Source organism: Dermacentor variabilis, chromosome 8, assembly GCF_050947875.1.
Source record: "Dermacentor variabilis isolate Ectoservices chromosome 8, ASM5094787v1, whole genome shotgun sequence".
Lineage (NCBI taxonomy): Eukaryota > Metazoa > Arthropoda > Arachnida > Ixodida > Ixodidae > Dermacentor > Dermacentor variabilis.
In genome coordinates this window covers 5620286-5647283 of record NC_134575.1, presented here as the reverse complement: position 1 = coordinate 5647283, position 26998 = coordinate 5620286, and the positions used below count along the sequence as shown (strand labels likewise).

Genomic DNA, 26998 nt, shown 5'->3' with positions numbered 1-26998 from the left:
CACATTCGGTTTTCTCTTCCAGTACCAGCAAGTCTCCTGGGTCGTAGAATGTCGCATTCACAGCTTATCGCCACCAACCTTATTGTGATAAGCCCCTTCGCCTATCGTTTCACAGCATGTGTGGCATAGCTAAATTTTTGTTTTGGTCTCCCACTGTCACCTTAATACACTTACGGCATCGTATGCCGTAATGATTCTCGCCAAGTGGGAACGTCAGGACGTCCCACCAAAATCCCCCTCTCGAAGAAGCTGCTGAATAGGATTCGAGGATTGAAAACACAAGCGTGGAAAGGTCGCAGTAACGACAACGGGTGTCAGGAGCTGCTCCATCAGCTTGGCGTCTCGTGCTGCAAGGTTTTGTCCAAAGCTTCTTTGTGTAGATATCTACAGTTGAGTCTGCCACATTTTTTAGTGATTTCGAATCGTACATTGCACTGGTTAGAAAGTTCTTTTCTTACGTTTTTTTCCCCCAATACGTATGAGAGGAAAGAAAATTAATGCTACTTGTCCATTTCTATTCGATTCTTTGAAAGAATAACTTATTGACTTTACCCTTGACAACGATGCCGGTGGTCAAAAGTTTTCATTTTCGCATGACCCCATCCCGTCCGCGCACTCATGTTTTGCTAGTTTTGGTATTGCATACTGGTTTGCTGGTTTTGATGGCTCGCAAAGCTCACACTAATTGGAAGCAGCAGAAAACGCAGCATCCATATGATGTCTTTGCTCAGTTTCTGGCCGCACTTTACGCAAAAAGTGCTTTGCTTCTGCAGCGGATGTCTGCCATCTACATTGAACGTATCCTGGGACAAAAGCGTACTTAGGTATATGAAGTTCTGCACTGACCAACCTGAAGACTATGAATGATGGCTCACAGCCACTACATTTCATAAGTGACTTGCATTATCTGCATGAAACAGGCCTCCATGTATACATGCAATTTAATTTTAATGTTATACCACATGGCAAACCAACTGAAAAAAAAATATCTGCTGCAAGGGAGCCATAGTCGTCGCACAGAGGCACCAGTTCCTTTTCAAATGCAAGGGGCAGATAACTTCTGCCCAATAATTCTCAGTCCAAGAAGAGCGTACCGCTTTTAGGCAGCATATATACGAATCTGTTATCTCAATTGAGGCAAAGGAAATATTTAGCCACTATTGCCATATTTCCATTAGATCACTGAGAGAGGCCTTCATCCTGGAGAATACATAAAAATAGGTTTATGATGACGAACCTTTTAAGGGCTCCTTTTTTTTTTTTTTAAACAACCATACTGGCTCTTCTTTTGACACAGTGTGCATTGATAATGTGGTTAGAACACAAATATGCCTAGGAGTAGTGTGGGAAACCTAATTCAATTAGACTTGCAGCTAACTATAGATATTAAAACTATGCAAGACACTGCTTGCAGGGTTTTTGGAATAATGTGCCAAACATTTAAATTGAACTGTCCAATGAAACACACCCAAAAAGAAAGTTCAACTCGCAAATACATCACCATTGGCGACAATGTTCTGTTACCAGGTGCAGGGTAGCTCACTTGATTCCTGTTTGCAACCACCATCCAAAGGAGGCAGGATGCAAAGGAACTTTTGTACCAAGGTTTCTAAAAAATTAAATTATGGGGTTTTATGTGCCAAAGCCACTTTCTGATTATGAGGCACGCCCCAAGGTTTCTAGTGCATGTTGAAAAATTGTGGGAGGCTCTTTGCTACATTGCTTTGGGTCATTAAACTCCATCGGTTTTATGTTATCAATTTACAACATTATCGAGCAGTCGCCACTGCTAAATCTAACTTATGATGACGCACGCAACAAGCATAAAATGCATACGAAATGAAAAAGACCTACAGCAGCAGTTTATTCCTGTTTATTACATTTCCTGCCTTTCTTTTTCCTCTTGCATGCATTCTTAGAATGCGGTGTGTCAACAACCTGCTCCTTTTGAGAGGAATCATTGTTGGGAGACATTTTCATCTGCTTAGTAGCATGCATGACGTCCTGCTTTGCAGCCTTCTTTTTACGTTTTCGTATCCGCTGCTTTGTGTGATCGTGAAGTTGAGTTGTTTGCTCGGCTGCTCGAGCATTATCGTCACCTTCATTCTCAAAGTTGCCGCTAGCGTCCAAGTTAACGTCGTCATCCCCTGCGCCACTTTCAGCTTCATGTTGTCCTATTTCTTCAGAGAAAGAAACATTTTTAGCCAGCCGAGCTGACGTACGACTGCTTTCACCAAAGCGCTTGATACTTTGAAAGTCCTCGCTGTTTACTACCTGTTCAGCGTTGCAACTAGCATCTTCACCTACTCGTTTGTTGTCTCCCATCGCGCAAACTTCATTCTTGTTTTTCTTCCTTCGCTTCGCCTTTCGCGACCGGCTGTCCTCGTTGTGGACGGAGTGCACCGCCATACACGTGATCCTGCACCCGCACCGCACCTCGCACAGCAGGCTTGGATTGGCGTCCAAGTTGTCCTGGTCGACGTTCCACACCCTGACCGACCCATCGCTACCAGCAGTCACCAAGAACGTGGCGTCGTCCGGTGGCACTTTCACGATCTGCATCGCCTTGACTCGATTCGTGTGTGCCGCGAACATTTGGTAGACGCACTTGCGCCTGACGTTGTGCACCTCTACATTTCCGCCTTCGCCAGAAAGCATGACGACGTCGTCTGAGACGAACGCAGCGGCGCCAACGCGCTTGCCGAAGTCGATCGAGTGCACCTTGCCGGCTTTCTCCGTGCTGTAGACGTCGAGTGCGTTGCCAACGCCGACGACAAAGTAGGCGCCGTCCGGCGACCACTGCACGAATTCGGCGACGGCCTTGATGTTGGTGATGTACGCGTTGCGTCCCTTCACCAGGTTCCACGTCCGCAGAGTCCTGTCCTTGGAGACGGAAAGCAGTAGCTTTCCACTCGGGTGGACGGCAAGTGAGAGCACCTCGGCCTTGTGACCGCGCAATGTCTTCAAGCACTGCCAGCTTCCCGTGCACCAGACGCAAACGGTCATGTCGTCGCTGGCGCTGAACAAGTGGCTCGACTTGTAGAACTGCAGACTATTTATCGTACCTTCGTGCTGCATGAGCGAGCCCATTTCGCTGCGACTTCGCATGTTGAACAGTCGGATCGTCTCGTCGACACTGCCGGACGCGACGAACTTGCCGCCTGCAGCCACGCAACGAACGGATCCGAGATGCGAGTGGTTTGTGAAGAACGGCTGCAGTCTGAATTGTCCATCTTTGCCTTTCTGAAGGGCGTATCCGAGAAGAAACTCTTCATATGTCCCGAGTATCACGTCAAACACGTTTTCAGCTTCTTCAGGCGCTGCCATGTTTTAAAAGAGAGTAGGACGGGCTACGGATTGCCTTGACTTAATGTAAATAAAACACATAGTCGTAGTGCTCAAGTTACTATCAATTTTAATGTTACTTGGCGCTTTAAAATATTTAGACGCAATATATTTATTGTTTCAAAAGGATTTACATTAAGGTTGTTGCTTTGATAACTCAATGTGATAACTACAGTGTATGCAGCCGTCACTAGCGCACTCTACGGCGTTGTCACTACGGGCGGTAAAATCTGCTCGCGGACTTCTCCTTTTCGTATCCGCCATTCCTTACTGCACGTGGCGGTGGTACATCGGTAAGCGTTTTGCACTGATTTTAGCTTCTTTTAGCTCGTTCCCAAACACCATACTTGTTCTTGAATGATTCATAAGTATGAAAGTCAAGTAGCTGTCGCTTTTAGGACACCTAGAATATTTCTCTGCGCTGTTGTAGCGAGCACACTGCGTCGGTGGCTTAAGCCTGACTGTTCGCCTGATCCCGGTTTCTTTGACACGCTGTTGGAGAAAGGTAGCAACAATTTCCTCTAAATATGCATGCGCGTGAACATTGTCATCTCGCGTACACCAGTCTTTGTTGTCTAAAGCATGTACTCGCCCAGATATAAGTAGTAACTTGAGACAGTTGGTTTTTTTACGGATAGAAGGCATTCGTTTGCAAAGCGTCGTGGCCGGAGCGGGCAAACACGTTCGTGTGACCGCATTGAGTCTTGCACTCGTATCTATGGAGCGATCAGTACCTAGCACTGCCTAACGATTTGCGGGCGACTGTGTTAACAAGCATTTGTTTTCTGTGCGTAATAAATTAGCCGTTTTGTGGGGAATGTTGCCGGGCAACATCGGGTCACCAGACCAGCGACTAACTAAATGAACAGCTGTCAAAATTCAGCGCTTTTGTTCAGTAAACTAGCTTGTGTCACTGATCAATATCGTTTTGTTGAATAATCGATCGTAGTAGAGACGTTTACAGTGTGTTGGTGTGCAGGATATTGCCGTGCTACAGCTTGAAATGTAGGCTCGGTCATGTTCGACAGCTTCTTGCGCGTAGAGATCGCGTGAGAGCACGGGAACTCCGTTCGCGTTTCACGTTATACCGACGGCGCGTGCAGCAACGCCGTCGCAGTGTTCGTGAGCTTCATGCTTGATCTGACATTGACGGCGTGTCCCCGTGCGCAGGTTAAACCATGGGTCGCATCCCGACGGTGCACAGTAAAACGTATGTGACGCCCCGGCGTCCTTTCGAGAAGGAGCGTCTCGACCAGGAGCTCAAGCTCATCGGCGAGTACGGGCTGCGGAACAAGCGCGAGGTGTGGCGAGTCAAGTACACGCTCGCCAAGATACGCAAAGCGGCCCGAGAGCTGCTCACGCTCGACGACAAGGACCCCAAGCGGCTCTTCGAAGGTGGGTGTGCAGGGCCCTTTGTTACGACTGGCATTCACAGCGCATTGCTAATATTAGAATGGGGCACTCATATGTGCAGCATGGGAATTATTGGTTGTTTAATAATGTCCGTTGGTGAGTTGTCTTCTGCAAAGGCCAATCCTTTACAGGCGTCACTGTTTATATCCATTGTCAAACGTTTACCTGCAATGCATGCAGTCGCTCTGCGGAGCAGCCATTCAGAAAAATTATCCAAGGGTTATCCACACGGTGCGTCTGCATGGCTGAATGTGCACAGGCGGATTGCTGTCATGTTGACACCTTGTATCTATGCCATGTGAAAAAAAAAAGCAACAAGATATGCTTCGCGCTTCAGTGCACTAATCTACTGACAAAAGATGAAATACATCTTCATTCCTTTCTGATGGATGCATGACTAAATAGAAGTGGTGTGATATAGGAGGTATGCACATGACGTCATCCGCTAGGAGCGCTAGCGGCATCCGCGGAGGCCGCCATAACTGCGGTCGCAAGTTCGCGCTGCCTACGCGAGCAGGCCTGCGTCGCCAAGTGGCCCACCGATACGCACGAACCGTCAAACGACCTTTTCAATGTGCCTTTCTGACTTGGCTATCGAGTTGTACGTCTTAGGTCAACGATGGGTCTAAGCACGTACGTGCGTGGGTTGAGTGAACCAGAAAAATCTCGTTATGAAAACGAAGTGCGCTTGTGCGACTGTGTCAACCAGCTCAACTCAAAGATCATCAGCTTCGGCGCGATGTCGGACTACTGCCTCGCGTGGACGTCGCAGACATCAAGGATTACACTGCGAATGCAACGAGCTTCGCGACCCGCGAGCAATCGAAATCCTACAAGTTGATGGAAGGCCACAATAATCTGGCAAGCGGCTGGGTGCAGCAGCCGCACGTCAAAGTGCTCGCTTAACATGATCGCCTTCATTACGGAATTACGTTTTGCACTGATTTTAGCTTCTTTTAGCTCGTTCCCAAACACCATACTTGTTCTTGAATGATTCATAAGTATGAAAGTCAAGTAGCTGTCGCTTTTAGGACACCTAGAATATTTCTCTGCGCTGTTGTAGCGAGCACACTGCGTCGGTGGCTTAAGCCTGTCTGTTCGCCTGATCCCGGTTTCTTTGACACGCTGTTGGAGAAAGGTAGCAACAATTTCCTCTAAATATGCATGCGCGTGAACATTGTCATCTCGCGTACACCAGTCTTTGTTGTCTAAAGCATGTACTCGCCCAGATATAAGTAGTAACTTGAGACAGTTGGTTTTTTTACGGATAGAAGGCATTCGTAAAAATTTACACCGCGTTGTCCACTTGCGTCGTCAAAGGATAGCGTTAAATTTGCTTCAATGAAAAAAAAGAGACCTCCCCCCTCCCCGAGAACTAAACACTGATTTTACACAGCCTTTGTAATTTATGTTACGTCAATTATTCTGGTCTTGCAAAAACAGTTTTTTTTTTTTTTTTTTTTTGCCCTCCCAGGTTTGTCAATCACAATCATTCGATGAAAAGCCACTTGCCCTCCCCCCCCCCCCCCCCACCCCACCATGGCTTCTCGCAAAATGAAACAGCGAGGTGCTGGCGGCACACTGCGCCTGCAAGGCAGGCCTGGCAGAGGCGTGCTCGCACATAGCTGCTGTGCTCTTACATTAAGGTTGCAGTTAAGAAGAGAAATAAACACGTGTCGAGAGGAACCCAATCTGGACAACATATTCCTATCACCGAGTTTCTTGTGTGACTGCTGCATCCGAACATAGCACAGTTCACCGCGACACCGAAGCTCAGTTGACGCACGGCCACGCCGGTGCGTAGTCTGTCCGGATACGTAAACATTGTACGTAGACCTGTTCGTAGACTTGGAACAGCACTGCGTTCGAGACACTGAAGCGTCCTGCTTATATATCAGCGACTGGTTAAGAAAACAAGGCGAACGGCGGGCCAAAAGATAGGGATCAGATGTTCGCACGAGTAACACCGCTGCCATTTTTTTCGATGCTCCCCGACCGTCAATATGGCGCGGCTGCCCCAGCGACACTGTCGCCGCCTCGCGGATCTAGCTCAGTGCATACCTCCTATACACATTTGGATCGGCAAACCGTTTGCCCCACCTATTCGGACTTCATCGACGAAGGCTCATTCTGGAGCATCATTAGCATATTGATCACAATGTTGTGGCTGTAGCTTACGTGAACGGGGCATTAAATGCGGCACGAAAACAAGCTAACTGTGCCCTATTTGATGTTGTACTATGTGGGAACGCTACTGTAGCAGTAGTTATTTCAGAAGGGTGGTTTGCTGGGCAAGTTCGTAATGCATCCTTGACTTAGGCAGTGCGAACTAACATAGACAGAGGGAAAGAAGACGAAGACACAGCGTAGGCTATCAACTGAGGATTTAATGAAAAGACAGCTATACAAAAGGCAAAGGCAGAACAGAGAGGTTTGGAGCCAGACAGGAATAAAAAGCTGATTGTCAGCATTCCATATCTTCATGGGGCGTCCCATTGCCTAAATAGCTGGGGGCTTAGTACAGGTGTAACAGTTTTTTCTTCGAACAAGCTTGGGAAGCTATGCGTGGCAGTGGACGAGAAGGTAGAAGGTGAAAGCCAAAGTATTCGTGGTTGCAGGATCAAGCACCGCGAAAGTTTGGTTGAGTGCGGTGAAGGTGTTGTGTATAATGTTCTGTTATGTTAGGGGAAGTGTTATGTCTGGCAGTTGGGTCATCTAAATAACTGAGTAATGGACTACAGAGCTTCTTTGAGGGGATAGCCATGCTCAAACTTATCTAAGGAATGCTGCTGCGCACCTATGTTTGCTGATACAAGGGTGCTCTTGAGAATCAATCAAGGTGCCACGAGAAGTAGAGGTATTTTTTATAAGCAAATTGGGTGAAAAGTATGTCGCGAGGCCATCCATTGCACTGCATGATGCTGAGTTAAATTACCTGAATGCCCACCACCAAGTGACGTAGGAGTTTGAAAGCTGTAACTTCACCTCATGTGCTTTTTAGTGCGTCTATACAAGTCTGTTTCTTCATCAAATCCTGAGTTGATAGCCTGCTCTTTCCTTCCGTCTTTTATTACACACTGCCCAAGTCAGATTCGGTTATTTGTAGAGTTGTTAAGCAGCTGTATCTGGTTTTCGAGTACTATCAGCAAATAAACAGCTCATTAATTATTAGAGGCAGCCGATTCACTTAACAGGTCATATGTTTGTCGTACTGCATTTTGAAATATATTTCCGGTTTTACTTTTTAGCGCAGAACTTTTATGCCTGGTATTCACTGTTCTAATCTATTGCGCTCCAAGAAGAAATGCTTAAGACTGCTTACATGTGGGAATGCGGGAGCATTCTTTAGGCAAATGTTTTCGCTTAGTTATTCATCCGCATGCCGTCGTGCACATTGTAAACTTGCACGGCGTTCCTTTTTTGTGTTCCCTTGCTTTGTCTTCTGCGGCATGCTGTCGTGGGCGGCCACCTTTCATAGATGCTGCTAAGGCAGACACTTCACAGAGTGCATCCCAGTGGATACAGTACCAATAAAATCCGAAGAGCAAGCGACGCACGGGAGTCGGCGGCTTGACATGTGCAAGGACGCACACACTAGGCACACCTCATTTTATACACATGATTTGACGTTGAGAGTTCGTCGCAGTAGACAGTAGACACAGCACTAATGAAATCCGAAGAGCAAGTGACACATGGGAGGCAGTGACGTGTGCAATGACGCACGCACTAGGCACAGCTTTAGTCAACCATAACTGTGGAGCCACTGTGGCATAGGGGAAGCCTGCTCGTCTCGTACACTGGAGACCCGGGTTCGATTCCCACCCAGACCTAAATGTACCAAATTTCCAATTCCATTAATTGACTTTGTTTACGGAAACCTGCCTAATAAATATGATATTCATCTGAGCATTTTTGACATGTTTTTACTCGTCATGCCGCTGCCGACAATGCCAGAGTTTCACGTAATGGGACATATAATGCTTTCGCATTAACAAGCCATTAGTACTCGCTGACACAATTTTTAGTGTTTTGATGTTTCTTTGTGGACTCTTTAAGGTCAATAAATCAAATGAAATTTTGTCTGTCCCTGTGGCAGCAGCCACATTTCGATAGGGGTGAAATAAAAAAATGCTTGTGTACCATGCAGCAAGCACGCACCATGCTAGATATTCACGATAGTAATTGAATTTAAGTGAGATGTGGATTGATGTATTCAAGGCTGTTATTTATCTGGGTGTCTAGCGACCAGGAAATGTCAGGGAATTCTTCAATAAGTGAGACAAGTTGGGGAAAACAACTTTGGTCGGGCCTGCCCACACTTGCGACTCGCAGATGTCTCGCAACTTGTTTGCTAGCAAACAATCGCTTTGGACTAAAAACATGCACCAGTGGAGCAACACTTCCATAGACAGGCGATAGGTGGTGACCAAATCCCATGCTGAATGCTTTTTTGTAGACCACCAAGACATTTGCAAAGTGCAAGTGCTGAGTGCAGCATCCCCTGAATATGCAGTGCCATGCACATATCCATGCTTGGATATGAAAGCATCAAGGTGAAAGGTGATACTGGCAGCAAGTATTGACTATTCTACACCTGATACATTGCAAAACAATGCGCTGGCTACCATCATCGTTGGTGCTTGACGCATTGTTTGGGACGGTTTTCCCACTGTGCAGGCAATGCGTTGCTTCGTCGACTAGTACGTGTGGGCGTGCTGGAGGAGAGCAAGATGAAGCTCGATTACGTGTTGGGTCTGCGCATTGAGGACTTCCTGGAGCGCCGCCTGCAGACGCAGGTCTTCAAACACGGCCTTGCCAAGAGCATCCATCATGCCCGTGTGCTCATCCGGCAGAGGCACATTCGGTGGGTGTTTTTCCACTGCTGGTTATTCACTGCGAGAAGGTGCGGGGAGCCCCTTTGAGCAGCGTGTTCACACAGGCCAAGATGATGGCACATAACCAGAAGCAGCATACTTGCAGACATCTTGCTGTGGTGATGACGTAAAAGCTACAGATGCAGAAAGCTGACATGGAACAGGGCTCCTAAATATAGCTCCGAAGCCTCATTTGCATTTCTGCTGGAGGACATACACAATAAACATTTTGCTGTGGTGGCCTAGCGGCTTTGGTGGTGCGCTGCTAAACCCGACAGCACGGGACCAAATCCTGGCCTTGGCAGCCACATTTCTATAGTGAAATGCAATAACACCCATGGTGCCGTACATTGGGTGCACATTGAACACCAGGTGATCAAAATTAATGCGTAGTCTCTCATTGTGACGTGCCCCATAATTATATTGTGATTTGGGCAAAGAAAACCCCAGAATGTAATGTAGCAAAAACATAAACACCTTATTGCAATCACCTTAATTTAGACAAAATGCACCACTCAATGTTAAATCATACCTATATTGTTCCTTGTTACTACAAATGCCAAACATGAGCTAACTGACCACTAACTTGGTGTAGTACCACACATGCAAACCTTTCTGCATCTTTTGCTTCATTTCCGCAGAAAATTGTCGCAAGTATAGCAGTAATAAATTATGTTGTATATACACCTTAAAAGTTGGGGTACTGCTGTTTAGGTCTGTGCTGCAAAATGGGTGCTTGTTATATCTGTTGGACAGGTAGACATTTGCGTGCTTTAAGATGGATGCAGTACGCGACCATGTTGTGCGAGAAATTCTGAAGCGGCTGTGCGTTTCAAGAGCATTGCATGTAAAATAATTGATCATGCTGGGAAATTCGTGACAAAAATCTGCAGCCTTTTCTGGTGGTTTCTGCTTTTATTGTTTCGGCGCACTGGAAAAGTAAGACAGGTTTCAGCTAGCACTAATAATTATTGCTTGAAAGTGAGATCTGCCATAGAGCTTGCTGTTGTCGTAATAGTAATTGACAAGGCTTTTTGTACTGAAGCTGCATTATGTGAATTTTGACCACATCAGCTTCTTGAAAATTATGGGGTTTTACGTGCCAAAACCACTTTCTGATTATGAGGCACGCCGTAGTGGAGGACTCCAGAAATTTCGACCACCTGGGGTTCTTTAACGTGACCTAAATCTAAGTACACGGGTGCTTTCGCATTTCGCCCCCATCGAAATGCGGCCGCCGTGGCCGGGATTCGATCCTGCGACCTCGTGCTCAGCAGCCTAACATATCGGCTTCTTGAATAGCCTGTACTTCAGCATGCAGTGTGTCAGCGTTAAGAAATTTCAGGGAGAGCCATTGACCCGCTGCACCAAAATTTACATGAATTGTGTAAATGGAGTTGCTGACGCAATTACTCTGTTTTGTTCCAGCAGGTTTTATTTTTCTTCTGTATACCTGCATTAGGTACACATTACAAAAACCCCAGATGACCCAATTAACCAGGAGTCCCTCACTACATTGTGGTTTTAGAACATACAACCCCCGAATTTGATAAATTATAAAGGGTTAATCAGTGGTCCTGTTAGGTAAAGATTATTTTCATAATTCTTTTCACATTTCCTCTGGCTCCGAGGCTGTCTGAGCAGTATCGAAGCTAATGAGGAAACACAAAAAGAATCGTTGCATAACATTGCCCCAGTGCTCTTGTCATAAGCACCTCCCATGACCCATGTGCTGTAGGTGCTCACCGAACACCTTAAGCTAACTTTTCCTGTCCCCCATATCAGTCACAGCTATACACAGGGTTCATGCGGGTCCTTGAAAACCCTTGAATTTGAAAAGATCGTTTTGAAGGCCTTGAATGTCCTGGAATTTTCGGAGATCCTTGAAAATCCTTGAATTTCCTAAATTTTTTTTTAATAAACTTCCAGTGATTGTATTCGAAAAAATTTCAACCCTCCTGAATTCCCGCTGCGATATTGTTTAAAAAAAAGGGAATTCTCAGGCATTTTGAATTGTCTGGTAAAACTCAGGGAATTTGTGCTTCAATCAGGGAAAATTAGCTGTCATTTATTGGGAATTATTGGGAAAGGGAATGAAAGTCGCGATCTACTGCTGGCTCGAATAAAAGAGAGGACTTGTTACGAATTGTCTTTGATGCCGTTTCGTTGGCTGGAGGCTGTGTACAGTCAACAATCGATTTCTGAACGCCCGATTTTTGTGAAATGCCCGAAAGCGCAGACGGCTTTGAGGCTCCACCACGCGTCCCATAGAGTCGATGTATAAGAATGTCTAATTTAAGATGCAAAAACCCTTCGCTGTCCGATTTTCCAGAGCTTTTGCCGTGACTGCAGGTCCCAAATGGCATTAACCAAAGCTATCACCGCCGTTTTGATTATCTCGCCGCCTCTAATTATTCAGCGCTCTCGCATGCCGATCCGCTGGCAACAGTAGCTACCACCGCGGCAACACTAGGCTTTGTTGCTTCGACGTTCGCTATTAAGGTTCTTGCCATTCGGTGCCGTGTTTTTCATTGAAAGAATTCGCTGCTGTCAGTAATCGCATCAACATCGCATCAGTAATCCTCGTGTATGGCTTTGAAGCTTAGAAAGCGTGGCGCGTTGCATAATGCTGGTTCCCGAACGGCAGCTGCGCCTCAGCACAGCAATGTTACGCAGTGAAGCGTACATGAGGTATTGCGGTGAAGCTTAACAAGCGTGGGAAGGGGCAATTGTCACGGGACACAGTACATATTGCATAATTATGCACGCATGTATAATTATGGCCCTGCGTGTGGTCCTTGAAAATCCACACACAGGACCTTGAAAGTCCTTAAAAACCCTTGAATTTTTGTCATATACACCAGCATGAACCCTGTATACACTCTTTATAAGTGTGTGCAAATATTTGAAGCATAGTATTGTTGAATTGCATTAATGAGCCTAGCGGGACCGACGAAATCGATAGAATTATTTAACTAGTCGAATTAAACAGGATACAGGAAAAACACCATGACCCCGCCACTGATTCTTCTGCCAGAATTGGACAGATTTTAATGCGCCCTTGAATCAACTGCACGCCCACCTCTGCCCAATGTGGTTTTAAAGTCAGCATCGCTGCAAAACATCCCTGTTACGTGGCAAAGCTGCAGCCGTTGCGAAGGCAGTATTGGTTTCGTGTCCAGATGTACCGTGCAGGCAATTTTCGCCCCAATTTTTAAAAAAATCAGCAGCATGTTTAGAATCTGGTAAATACCGTAATTATACACTGTGAGCTACTATTGACAATCTTCCTAGGGTGGGTTGGAAATAAGCATTTTCGACGAGAGCAGCGTGTTCAACGCATCAAATTATCCAGCAAGGACCAATATTATAATCAATTAAGGAAAGTTTGGGCCCATAGAAATGCATAGAATTGCGAACAGAAGCTTAATAATCGAGAAATTGAGATAAATGCAGGACATTGTTAGAGACTCCCCCGGGACATTCAAGCACTTGCTGATGACGAGAGCAGTCCTCAGTTAAATTCTGTCACTAGTACTCGACCATTCGTTGCAAAAAACATCCTTGTATTATAAGACGAAATAGAATGCTGCTTGTCCAGTTCTGTTTCATCTTTTAGAAAAAAGAAATAATTGAAATCACCTGTGATGACGACATGGGCGGTCGAAAGGTTTCATTTTCGCTCGATATTTCGCTAGTTTCGTTATCATTTAGTGCTGCGCTGGTTTTGCTGGCTTGCGAAACTTTCACAAACTGCAAGTAGCAGATAATTCAACTTCCATGTGATGTCGCGGGATGCTGGAACGGTCTGCGCCACTTGACCAAAAAGCAGCTGCGGCGGCGAATCCAACTCTCTTGGCTCGGTAGCACCATCTGTTAGGCGGCGCTTTACTCGCAGACACCAAAGGTTGGTGATGGCGTATGCAACGTCACCACTCCCCTGGTTGGGTGGCGGGAGATTTGAATTTCGCATAAGTCATTCGGACCCTTCAGGTGTAATTTTCTCATAAACAAAGTATTTTCTTGGCGGGAAACAAGCGTTGCGAGGTTTCTGGAATGGTATTTAGAGAGTCCATGTCGACTTAGTATTTGCCTTTAGTGTCCCTTTAAGCCTATCACAGTCGCCAGGGCCATGAGTTCACTGCTGGCAGACCTGAGCAACTGACCTGAAGCTTATTAACTCTTTCGTTACCGCAAGAAAATGGTCGTTCTTGTACGTCCCGGGGAAAAAATATTTACCGTTACGAATAATATTCCAGCACACATTGCTGCATAGCATATTATGCATTATGAAATGTTCTTTCCAAAAATATATGTTGCCAAGCAAAAAAAAAGGTTATTAGGTAAAGCACAAAAATTCGTGACAGCGCCATTTTTGCAGCCAGTTGATAAAGACAATAAAAAAAATATTGGCCGACAATTACGCTTCTTGGTGATGCGATCTTTGAGTGAAGCTGCTGCCTTACTTCAACTAAAGCCCCTCCATACACGTTTCCGCCAACCAGGTTAAGTACCGCCAACCTGCCCACCTCCTCCACGTTCCTCTCCCACTCACCCCCTTAGCTTCCGGCGTCAAGCGGAACCTACGTAGCTGCAGCTTCCTGTTCCGAGTGGAAGTGACACTTTGTTTTTTAGCTTTGTTTACTTTCGCACCGCTGGAGAGGCTATAATTGCACGAGCTGCGGTTGAAACTGAATGCGATTCCATCCAAGAACCCCACCGCCTACTGTAACCAGCGATCTGCTCGTGTTCGCTGCTTCGCGTCAACCTGCGATGGGTTGTGGCACGAGCGACAACGTACAGTGGAATGTTGTGCCTGGGCGCTTGGAGACCACTGCCGTTATTCATGCATTTGAACAACGGCGACCGCGAACTATACTTCAGCGGAATACAACAGCTTGTCCCCTTTGCATTTTTCTTATGGTGACTGCCACAGCTCTGCTAAGCACGAGCGGGCGTCTCACCATCGTCCACAGCCATCGTCTAACAGAAGTCAAAGCGGAAATTCCCGCAGCGCAACTCCAGGAAGCGGAAATGCCGGAACCGGAAATACCGGAAACGGATTTGGTGTGAGGGGAAAAGGCGGCGCACAACAAAGGTTGTCGCTACTTAAGAAAGCGGCGGTGGCGCGTAGATGCAGGGGCTTTAACTTCAACAACAGGCAACCGCAAACAGAACATGCAGTGCTGAACGGAGGCGGTTCTGTGTTTCGGATTGGGCAGCACACACTGCCATCCGCTATTTTATGTTTCTTCTGAGGTGGGATGAAGAAACTGGTGGAGAACAAGAGTATTGAGTAGAAGTCACACACTCATTCACTCACAGACAGGCCTCAATGTAGCCGCAGGTGGTTGGGGTAGGAAGTACAAGGGAACGAAACGCTATAACTCTCTTTCGAGTCACCGCAACAGCACTGCGCTAGGTAAGGGGAGGTAATAGGGCAAGAGTGGAGGTGGGAGAAGGACAGCCGGAGGCGACAAATGCCACTGAGGAATGCACGCCGCAAACGGGGAAGTGAGAGACAGCTGAGAGCCGTAGATCATGCACGGGGTGGCTAGGAGCGCCGCTGCCGCGACAACGGGGGAAGGGGCGGCGAGGGCGAAGTGGATGGTCGTGGCGAGAGAATAGGTGAGAACACGTAATCCGGCTTTGGAGGACAAGGGGAGAGCAAGACTCGTGCCGCACACGAGAGATGGCAGCAGGACGAGGCGCAGGATGACCTTGGTTACAGCGAGGCTGACGGTGACACGAGACACGGGAACTGCACTCTAAAAAGACATCTACAAAAACATTAACATCAAAGGAAATTCAGAATATACATTTCAAGGTAACCCAGGAATAGTTTCTGAAAAATTAAATGCTCAGTGCGCTGCCGTTCTTTGGACACAAAAAAGGAACTAAAACCAGTTCATCGCTTGTGTCATGCAGTGAAGCAGTTCCTGGATTTTGGGAGGTATAGGTGTACTCTGCACTTTTACCATAATATGTCTGGTTTTCGTTGAACCTTGATGTCCTCATAACACATTTGCAGTTCTGCCTTTTCGGCATCGTCTGGATGGTCTGATGAGGAGTCCAAGGAACGTACTTCACCAGTTCGTGTAGAGTCGGGCTCCTCTTCCAGAACCAATCACTCTCGTTGTAGCTGGGCAACTACATGATTATGCATGCAAGCATATCTGTTTGCATTTTTGCATATTTTCTTTATAACCTCTGCACAGAAGAAGAGTCGAAAGAAATCCACGCCATTGTAAGCTGTCTTGCGCTGATCCGTAGTGCAGGGCAGACAGTCTGCTTTCTTGGCATGAACGGAAGTTTCTTTTCTGCCGATGGCAGCACATCATAACCAAACGAAGTATGCACACTGAAGATAATCAGTAGAGCTCTCAGGCAGTTCAAAAAGATGGGCAGATAAGCGTGCAGAAGGAAGTTGGCCGCTCAAGGCCGTGAAGGAAACTCGCCAGTGAACAGCTGCGGATGTCCCATGCTGACTCAAAACATTGTCACTGTCAGAGCTTGAATCTGCTTTGCTGCCATCTTCGGGAACATAACTCGAGTCCCCATTGCTAAATTGAAGTGTGGGTGCAGCATAGTTCCGAGCATGACGCTTTTCTTGCGTCGCAGCCGCGTTGGACGACGCCATGGGAGTGACTTTGATAACTGTGCAGTGAAACCGGTCTTGCTCTTGTAAAATCCCCTTGCCAGGATTTTGGGAGAGAAGCGACACCTAAACTTTTGGCAACTCGTTGAAAATGCCAGGTCCACATGTTGGACATGCGGCAGACCTTCAGAAAAACACTTTGGTGGAATAAAATGACTCGGACTCCTAACCAAAGCTCATTACTGAACAAATGGTGTCATTTTCACTTAATTATCACCGCTCAGCACTGTCGGACGGCAAAGCCAGCGATATAATTTAAGTCTTGGCTTGCTGGGAGTCATTTGATTACAAAACTTGATGCTAATGCAGCGGCGTAATCAGGAGTGGCATGCTTGTTTTTCTCGAGCGCGGCAGGAGGTGATAGTCACGCTTTTTGCTACAACATACGCACGTTAATTAGTTCACAAAAAGGTCCGTCAAAAATCGCATCACCGGAGCGTGAGAAGTTAAACTGATTCTGAAAGTGCACTGCCTGTACTAACTACTGGATGGTCTTGCGTAGATAAGAAACAGTTCCAACAGGTCGAAATCGGCAATCTAAAGCATCGATCACTGGTGATTAGTCTGAATTGACGTGGTAAGGAAAGAGTTGCGCCATTAGAAACTGCTTGTGTAATTCAGTTTTGACTATATAGATTTGAAATAAACTATTCCTCATTGTGTGCAGTGCACAAAGAAAGCTTGAAGCGACGACACTGCGCGCTATCAACATTGGTATGTTGCCGTTCTCAAAGGCGGCCAGTTGCAGTCACCGGTACTCCCCTAAATTAAATGCAACTATGTACATGGGTATAGTTTTATGTATTTTTATGCTGGCTTATTATTTAGCTTCTGATGTGCACCGTTTGCCTCGTATCCTAAATGAGCAGCAAGCAGAGGCCCCTTGATACAGCAGTGTAAACAGCCGCCTCGTTCGGCTGCCAACGGTTTCAATACTGGCATGGGTGTTTCCGCGAGAAAACAGCGCGTCCTCTAAACGAACACTCATATGTCCTAACCTATGTCCATTTTCTCACCTACGTTTAAACCTCCACGCTGTACACTCAGTATAGATCACCAAATTGCCCAATGAGCCAGCCTGCTAACTTGCAAGTGCCTCCATTGTGGATTAACCTTACCTGTGCATGGCTGCAGGGTCCGCAAGCAAGTGGTGAATGTGCCCTCCTTTGTGGTTCGGCTCGACTCCGAGAAGCACATTGACTTCTCGCTCAAGTCTCCCTTCGGCGGTGGCCGCCCAGGACGTGTCAAGAGGAAGAATATGCGCAAGGCACAGGGAGGCACCGCACAGGAGGAAGAGGATGATGACTAGACTGTGTGCCCTTACTCCTCTCCACATGCAAATAAACAACAAGTGTTGCTTGTTTGCACTGCTGTGCTGCTTGGTGTATTATTGCATACCCATCCACCATGCTAAATCCCTTTGAAATGCCAGAAGCTTAATAGCACAAACGCCTGGGGTCATTCCATGTTGGCATTCTAAACCAATTGAAGAAGGCCTGACCACTTCGTGAGCCACTCAGTGATAACAAGATGACTACCGTATTTATTTGAATCTAGGCCAGTAGTTTTCTTTTTTTTTTTTTCAAGGGATATACCAAGCTCTAGGGACGAATTACATTCGAGGATTTTAATAAAAGGTTGCCCCTTTCAATCCGTGAAGATGGTCGAACAACAAAGCTGTGTTACTGAGTGTTACACCATGCAAGTTAACCTTTGCAAGCAGTCTATATTGTATATCTTGTTTCACCATTCTTTCCCCTCATTTTTACCTTGGCGCACTGCGCGTGGTGAGCATGTTTTATGAGTGGTTTTTAACTTGTGGCGTTAAGGGCTCCGTGTCTCAGAAAATCCGGCGTCGGCAGCCAGTGTCGGGCGTCGCCTCGGCAAAATGAATTTCCAACCTAGTTCCGAACCATGCATACCCAACCAGTTTTCTACCACCACAGTTGCTCATACCTCGTCTTTCATTCTTTACAAAAGTTATTCCTCAAAATTTTGAGAACGGCAGCTCAAGTTGGAGTTGGGCCTGAGCTAAAGCTTCCTCTTAAGACGAAGCTTCAGCTCGGGCCCAACTCCGACGCGGCCTATTCAAATACATTTAAAACGCAAAAAAAAAAAACGTTTTTCTGAGATAACCGCTCGACCGATTTTAATGAAATTTGTTGCATTTGAGGGAGAAACTTCTAGTGACTTGACTGTTGGTAGCGGAATTTCGATTTAGGGCTTGAATTTTGTTGAAAACATTTTCAAATTGGGGGCGAGTACTTACGGAGTCGCCATGTGTCCGAAGCGCCTCCCTTGCGTAGTACGAGACGTGCGTCTAATTGTCGCACAAAAATCCCTCACGTGACCTGATCCTAGTGAACGCCACTGCGTGCGGTCGCCGCGATGGTGTCTCCCGAACCGGCTTCTTGCGTGAGACGTAGGCAAACGCTGAGAGTAAACTATGTGGAACATGTTCTTATAGTGGGCTGCCTGTATAACCAAATGGGGCACAACAGAATGAAACCTCAATGCAGCGATCGCACAGCTAGGTTCGTAGCGATCGACTGTGCGTCTGCATACATGTCCGCGCACAATGCTTTGCCTTCGCTGTGAGCGCGTTTTCGCACCGTGCCGTGAACCTCAGGGCGCAGAATATGAGCATTTGACAGCACACGAGCAACTATTGTAGCGTGGAGGCTATCAGAACTTTTCAAAAACAATTTCGTTATAGAGACTTCAACACCTACGGCGACTGTGATGTGCCGTCGCGACAATTCAATCTTCTTTTTTTTTTTTTTGTCTTCTAAATTCTTGGACATTTCAATATTATTCCTCAAGTTGCGTCGCACTGTATGTTCATCGGTCTCCTGAGCGTGCGATTTTCCACTGCTACTTTTTCGTAATCCAGTGCATTAATTCATAACAGAAACATGACTATATACCATGCCTTCTTTAATGTGCGTTTCCGTTCCAGTGAACTTGCCAGTGTCTAGCATCAAGAAGCTCATGGATCAAATCGTCATGACATTGTCCGGGCAGCGGGCGAGCGTCTCAGCGCGCGTTTTCTGCTACTCGCCAAACATCGCAGTCACGGCGCCGTAGCAGCAATCTTCCTCGCGTCTGTGCTTGCTGCATACCCGAGTTGCAACCGATGGCTGTCCGCCGGTTCTAAGTTTCGCCAGCCATGCTTCACGCAGCTTCTTGCCCTACGGCTACGTGTGAGTAAGGCTGACACCGGGCTCCGTTGCGTACGTCCGACACTGAGGCACCGAGCAGTAGCCTACCATGGTGCACGCCTCCAACGGCAGCCACTACCTATTATAGTATTTTCAAATGTTGTCAAGCAGACACCCAAGGCGTTAAAGCCTCACCACTTAATCTGAACCACGGCGCAGGTGGAACTTCGAAGTTTTGTTTTCAACTCGCCTCGGCGCTTCAGAAGCAGCCGACGCGGCCGCTGTTGCCACGTGATCCCCCAGGCACGTCACGCCGACGGTGGCGCCAGATTTTCCAGTGGTGGCGCTCACCCCCAATATTCAACCGTTTGAAAAAAAGAAAAAAATAGAAGCACGAAGTTTAGAAATTCATACCACTCCATCAAGAACAGATATCGCGGCTCTGTAAACGGCATCTATTAGATTATTCAAAGCGGACAAATTCGATAAGTCATTTTAGATCTTGCGTAAAATTGTTACGTTGGTTACAAGCATAGAGTTTCTCATTACAGTACCTAGAGGGAAATCTGGCGCTGCTGCGCTGTGGTATGCATGGGAACATAGAGTTTCCTACAAAATTTTGTAGGAAACTCTATGCATGGGAATGCCGGTATATTGTGGATTCGGATTGGCATCGTTCTCGTAGAGACAGGACACCTTGAAGACGCGCTTGGCAAGTAGCGTCCCTTCTGTCACAATGATTCATTTTCTACTAGAACAGCACGTGAAAAGCTGTTTTAGGTTTATCATTACGCGAAAACATGTTTTGCTTAACTATGAGAACTTGTTATTGTGTGTACGGCTACATGTTACGTAAAAAGTATCAGCGGGCCGCTAAAGTTGGAGGGCAGACGACAAGGTTCGCGCTCGCTTTGAAACAGTTGGTCCTCTGTTCTTGCTTTTCTTCGCTTGGTCATGCATCGTGGGTGAGTAAAGGTGTAATATGCGTGAATGGAAACATTTTATGAAGATTTTACTTTGAGAACGCGTTATTTATGTAGCCATATCCACGTTTTAGACGAAGCCTCTTACAACACCAGCCAACACGAGCCTCGCAGACACATATACCGTCATTCCCATGACGGCACGGTGCCCCCTTAAAGGCACACTAAAGGTTACTATTAAGTCAACGTGGACTGTTGAAACACCATCACAGAAACCTCGAAACACTTGTTTCGTGCCAAGGAGAGACTTATTTTAAGAGAAAATGCGTTCTCAAGCGTCCGCGTACCTCTAGCGCAGTTCAAATCGCCCGCCCTCCGATCGAGGAGTACTGACATCATGGTCTCATAGTGACGTTGCGCCATCGGTGAGTAGAACGGCGTCCGCAGACAGCGCTACGGCTTTTCTGCGCAAAACGCAAACGCGCCGCCAGAAACAGAGCCAAGACAGAGCCGACAGCAGAGCGAAAGCGGGAGTATGGTGGCTAGCGGAAGGAGAAACGAATTACGTCCCACATTACGTCCCACGGCACACGGAGAGTCCGTTTTCGTATAACTATAGGCTGCGGCGAGCTCGCAGCCTGGTCGGCGTGGTCTGTGAGAAGTGACAAGCCTTTTCGCACTCGCAACAGGGCATAAAAAAGTGCGAATTGACGCAAAACTCGGCCTAGAAACGTGCTTCGCCACAGCCAGGGCTCAATACGACCCAAGCTGGCACGACCCAGACGTCGTTTCCCGCACCGCCACCAGGCGCCGCTACTATACCTCAAACTCCAGCGCAAGACGCCCATAAGCTGGTACTTCATTCTATGACGCAAACTTCGACGCTCGTCGCAATGGACCCTGACACCGACAGATTGGCTCGCGATGGTGGGCTCAACTTCAGCGATTTGAGCACCGACGAGCGCGACCTGCTGCTGAGGGCTCGCACTGCCGGCGTCGTTGCGTACTACGACGGCGGCCTCGACACCGGCTCTCCGGAGCGGGAAAGCAACGAGGGCATCCCACGACATCACATGGACGTGGCATTCTCGCTGCTTGTTCCAAATGAAAGTTTCGCGACCAGCAGAACCCTCACAGCACGACGCGATAACGAAAGTACTGAAACTCTAAAGCGTGCTCGGCGCAGAGTCGAGCGAAAACGAAACCTTTCGAACACCCATATTACTGAAGGGTAACGTCAAAATGTTATTTTTTCTTAGAATCGAATAGACGTAGACAAGTAGCATTTTTTCCCGTCTTATAATCGAATGAAATGATATATTTAATATGAGTAGTTGAGTATTAGTAACACAAATTATGAGGAGTCCTTTCGTCATCGGGCTAGTACCGGAATGTCACTGGGGGGTCTCAAATCGTGTCATGCATTTACCTCAATTTCTCGGTTACTAAAGCTCTGTTCGCGATTAAATTGATGCCTTAGACGTCCTAGAACATTGCTCTACCACTTTAACTTGAGTTTCTGGTAACCTTTAGTGTCCCTTTAAGAAACTCCCATAGACGGTGGCGCCAGATTACCCTCTAGGTGTTATAGTGAGAAACTCTATGGTTACAAAGGTTCTGCAAAAACTGTATTTCCATATTACTAAATTTTTATATTCATGTGTAACATATTAATTTTGTCCGCTTTAGATGTACTATTAGATGCAATTCACGGAATTGTATTATCATTTTTCGTTGTTGAGTTAAACTTGACAGTTTCGTTTTTTGAAAAATTTTCGATTTTTGCCAATTTTTAATTAAGAAATTGACGACCTAACACAAAAATTCGACACCAACAGTCACTATAGATTCGAAGTTTTTCTTTTAAATGCAACAAACCTCGTCAAATTTGGTGCAGTGGTTAGCGAGAAGAAAGAACTCTCCTTTTACATGTATTTAGGCAGGAGCACGCGAGCTAAAGCTTCCTATAAGATTGGAAGGCAATAGCATTCAAAGAACCCCCCCCCCCCCCGACTGCTTTTCATGCCTCCCGGCAACTGCAGCTTATGTAACCGTAACGTTTACTGGGAAACTGCATTAGTAGAAACTTGTAGAAACCGGTTTCTTACGTGCTTAGGTGGGTCGATCTCCTGTTATTGTTTCGCTTTCTTAATGTTTGAGTCTGAGAAGAGCTAACATAGATATGCGCTGTCGGTGTTCTTTCTTTTTTTTTTCATTACATTTCAAATGTAATGGGGGAAAATGTGCATATCTGTTAGCTCTTCTCAGAGTCAAATATTAAGAATGCGAAACAATAACAGGAGATCGACCCACATGAGAAACCGTAGTTTCTACCAGAAAGCTTGCCTTCATGCATAGCGCTCGCCGCCAACATTTCCCAGTAAACGTTACGGTTACATATGCTGCTGTTGCCGGGAGGCATGAAAAGCAATCGAGGGGGGTCTTTGAAGCTCAGGCCCAACTCCGACGCGGCCTATTCAAATACATGTAAACTGCAGAAACGCTTTTCTGAGATAACCCCTGGACCAATTCTAATGGAATTTGTTGCATTTGAGAAAGTTATATTCTAGTGACTGTTAGAAGTGGAATTTGAATTTGGGGCCTGAAATTTGTTACAAGAATTTGTAAAAATTTTGAAAGTTCGAAATATGAGCACGAAGTTTACAAATTCATACCTCCGCATCAAGAACGAATATCACGATTCTGTAAACTGCATCCATTAGGTTATTCAAAGCGGACAAATTCAATGTGTCAGTTTATATCTTACGTGAATTCGTTACGTTGTGTACAAAGGTTCTGCAAAAGCTGTATTTCCATATTACATATCTTTTGAGACACGTGTAAAATCAATTTTGTCGATTTAGACGTACTGTTATATGCAAATAACATAATTATGACATCGTTTTCTATTGCTGAGCTACAGAGTTGTAAACTTCATAGTGTCGTTTTCTGAACATTTGCGATTTCTGCCAATATGTAAGAAAAAAAATTGACCTAAATAAAAAGATTCGAAACCAACAGTCACTAGATTTTAAGTATTCGTTATAAGTGCAATAAACCTCGTCAAATTTGGTGCAGTGGTTGCCGAGAAAAACGAATTCTTTTTTTACATGTATTTAGATACGAGCATCCGAGCTAAAGCTTCCTCTTAAAGTGCTCCTCACCAGTCCCCATAGCAAATTTTGGTTATTGGCCTCGAGCTCCACCACTGGAAAATCTGGCGCCACCGTCGGCGTGACGTGCTATTAGGGATCACGTGGACATAGCGGCCGCCTCGGCTGCTTCGGGAGCGCCGAAGCGAGCTGAAAACGAGAGTTTAAATTCCCTCGTACGCTGCGGTCCTCATTTAGTGGCGAGATTTTCCCGCTTCGAGTGTCTCCTTTACAACGCTTGAAACCACTACAATAGGTAGTAGCTGCCTTTGAAGGGGCATAACATGGTAGGCTACTGCTCGGTGCCGCAGTGCCGGGCGTACTCAACGGAGCCCTGTGTTCACACGTAGCCGCAGGACAAGAAGCTGCGTGAAGCTTGGCTCGCGAAACATAAAGCCGGCAAACTAATCGGCTACAACTCGGGTATGCAGCAAGCACAGACGCGATGAAGATTTCTGCTACGGTGCCGGGTCTGCGATGTTCGGAAAACGCGCACTGAGACGCTCGCCCAAGTCCGCTGCCCGACTAATGTTATGACGGTTTGGTCTATGAACTTGTCGATGCTATAAATACTGGCAAGTTCACTGCGGTAAGAAGCACATTAAGAAAAGCATGGCGTATGGTCATGTTTGTGTTATGAATTAATACACTGGTTTACAAAAAACAAGCAGGGGAAAATCGCACGCTGAGAACACCGATAAACATACAGTGCGACGCAACTCGAGAAATAATATTGAAACGTCCAAGAATTTAGAAGAAAAAGAAAGATTGAATCATTGCGACGGCACATCACAGTCCTCGTAGGCGTCGAAGTCTCTACAATGAAATTATTTTTGAACAGCTCTGATAGCGCCCACGCAACAATGGTTACTTGTATACTCTCAAATGCTCATATTCTGCGGCCTAAAGCTCATGGCACGGTGCGAAAACGCGCACGCGGCGAAAGCGAAACAGTGCGCGGACAAGCATGCAGACGCGCAGTCGGTCGCTGCGAACCTGTGCGATCGTTGAATTGAGGCTTCATTCTATTACGCTCCATTTAGTTATACAAACACTATAAGAGCATATTTCCCATAGTTTGCTTTCAGCGTTTACCTACCTTTCGCGCAAGAAGCCGGTTCGGGAGACTCCATCGCGGCGACCGCGCGCAGTGGCGTTCACTGTACGTATTCGGTAAAGAGATAGCGTCTGTAAACGATTCTGAGTTTGCCCAACGTTATTATTTAGACAATAAAAAACTTCTCTCGTTTCGAAAGTACTTACAGAAATGTCCGGGAGAGCTCGAGCAAAACCCATGGATGAGGAGCGCGCCGCGTGATTCCTCATACTACGCCAGCGAGGCGCTTCCGATAGATGGCGACTCCGTAACTCCTCGCCGCCAATACGCTGGAAGTTGTTACATGTCTTCTAGAGAGCGTTCTGCCGCAAAAAAAAAATTTCAAATCGGCTCATTAATTGCCGAGATAGAAAGTGCCGTGAATACGTGATTTCAGCACGAGGGCTCCCCTGCCAAGCAAGACGCTCTCGCCACTCGCCCCCTCTAGCTGCCGCAAGCGAAATTCCTTCCCTGCGTTCTCCCGTACAGGACCTCGAGGATCGCGTGACGCATAAGTCACAGGCCGCGCCTTCATTTTTTTTTTCGGCGCTACGCACTTACGCTGACAGCGTCGCGCGCGAGCTGTTAGCTCGTTCGCGGAGCGCACGATTTTGCACGCTGTGCACACGGACACATCACTAGCGGTATAATTCAGTTCTACACAAATACTGAGGCAGAACAAACGGATCGCAGAGCATGATCACGCGCTGCAACAAGGTGGAAAATGGCATAGTTTCGGTGCCTGCGCACGTGACTGCACGACCGTGGGAACAAGCAGACGAAGCGGAAGTTAATCTCTATTGCTTCGGTGCGAAGTAAAAAAAAAAAAAAAGAACACGCAGACATTCCGTTTGTGTGTTTTATTTCTATAAATTTCAATTAATCAATTCAAGCAACAAATAACAGATGGTGCCTTGAATAATTTCCGAAATCACGTGTCAACACGAGCAACGTCACACTGCGGACCCGAGTGCGTATGCGCAGGGACTCAAGTACGTCACCGTCCGGCTTGGAGCGCAGGAGCCGCGAGGAGAAGGGAAAACGGCGTTCGGATTGGTGTGATCGGCCGTTCACCTCGCGATACGCTTCTATCACGGCTCGCACGATTATGGGGAACGGGCTGACGGCCTCGTCAACATGGTTCTCGACACGGATAAATTATGACCAGCGCGAAAATATCTCGTTCAGGAGAGGTTTGGGCAATTAGCAATAATATGACTGTCACCTGTCAGTTGAACAAATTGACGTGTCCAAGCCGGAGAAGCGGTCGGTGAATTGATCCGGCCATCATCTGTCAGAATATGATCGGAGCCAGCGTACGTTCCCCTCGTTTCCCTGTTTGTGCCCAGGATGTGCGTGCTTTTCCGCCCAAGTTCCCCTTTTAGGGAAAGGGCAACCTATCTCCGCATTGGTGGGCCCTGATGTCATCGGCCTCCTAACACCGGACTGGCGGAAGTGACTAAACAATAATTACGCAAGGCATAAAAGGAGCTACGGACGGCGACAGACGTATTGGCGACTACCACTTCATCAACTTTTCTATATTACTTTGTATATTCTTGTACCTACGCAAATATAAACGTGTTTGTCCGACGTCCTGAATATCGGACCTAGCCTCACGTTCATTTACCCCTCCACGAGGAAAGAGGATCCCACGTCTTCGAACCCCGAGTGGCAACATTGGATGGCAGCGGTGAGATGCAGCGGCATGGTGAGTGCACGACCTTTTCTCCTTGAGAGTTGCCAGGCTTTTTCCTGGTTCTTCCTGGTAGCAAGGGTGTTAGAAGCCTTGTTGAAAGATACCTTGCTTCAACACTCAATTCCTTGAAAAACTTGTCGGCGATAGAGAGTTAGCCATGGGTTGGAGGAAGTTTCGCACAACGGACCTAAACGCGATATGCGGGGAACTCGGGATTGATTGTGGGTGCATGTGTGTGTGTAAAAACTTTTATTGTCCGTAAGGGGTGACGCCGGAGCTCCGGCACCGCTCATAGGCGTCCTGGGAGCCCGACGTCCCCCTACGGGGCAAGGGTTAGTAGACGAAGCGGTTTGCCGCTTCGGCTGCCAGGCGGACAATGTTGGCCTATGCCGCCGGGTTTTCGCTATGAAGCGCGGTCTCCCATGCTTCTTCGCGCTTGAATAAATTATATCCCGGGGAGTAGCTGCACTCCCATATGATATGTCTTAGAGTTTCTATTTTATCGCAGAATCTGCAGAATTTGTCCGCCGGATTTCCCGTTTGCGTGAGGTATCCATCTGGGAGACATGTGGTTATTGGCTTGCAGGTGGCGCCAGGTGACTGCCTCTGCGGACGTGTGGGACCTGTCCGGGAGCGGATATTTCCGGCGTCGTAATCTGTAGTACTCTATGACCTCG

General features: G+C 46.8%; 2 protein-coding genes across 3 annotated transcripts; one reads left to right on the top strand and one right to left on the bottom strand.

Annotated features, from left to right (window-relative positions):
* Positions 1–1840: 1840 nt before the first annotated feature.
* Positions 1841–3350, bottom strand: LOC142589540 (p21-activated protein kinase-interacting protein 1-like). Its single transcript, XM_075700969.1, has one exon. It carries the CDS (start codon positions 3325–3327, stop codon positions 1864–1866), a length of 1464 nt encoding a protein of 487 aa, XP_075557084.1. The 5' UTR covers positions 3328–3350; the 3' UTR covers positions 1841–1863.
* Positions 3351–3512: 162 nt separating this feature from the next.
* RpS9 (ribosomal protein S9) lies at positions 3513–17661 on the top strand. 2 transcript variants are annotated; one of them, XM_075700970.1, is made up of 4 exons: positions 3513–3638; positions 4516–4740; positions 9436–9622; positions 17425–17661. In XM_075700970.1, the coding sequence occupies exons 2-4, from the start codon at positions 4524–4526 to the stop codon at positions 17597–17599; spliced, it is 579 nt and encodes a 192-aa protein (XP_075557085.1). In that variant the 5' UTR covers positions 3513–3638; positions 4516–4523; the 3' UTR covers positions 17600–17661. The 2 variants fall into 2 exon arrangements, with proteins under 2 accessions (XP_075557085.1, XP_075557086.1); XM_075700971.1 differs by lacking the exon at positions 3513–3638 and adding an exon at positions 3832–3850.
* Positions 17662–26998: the final 9337 nt, after the last annotated feature.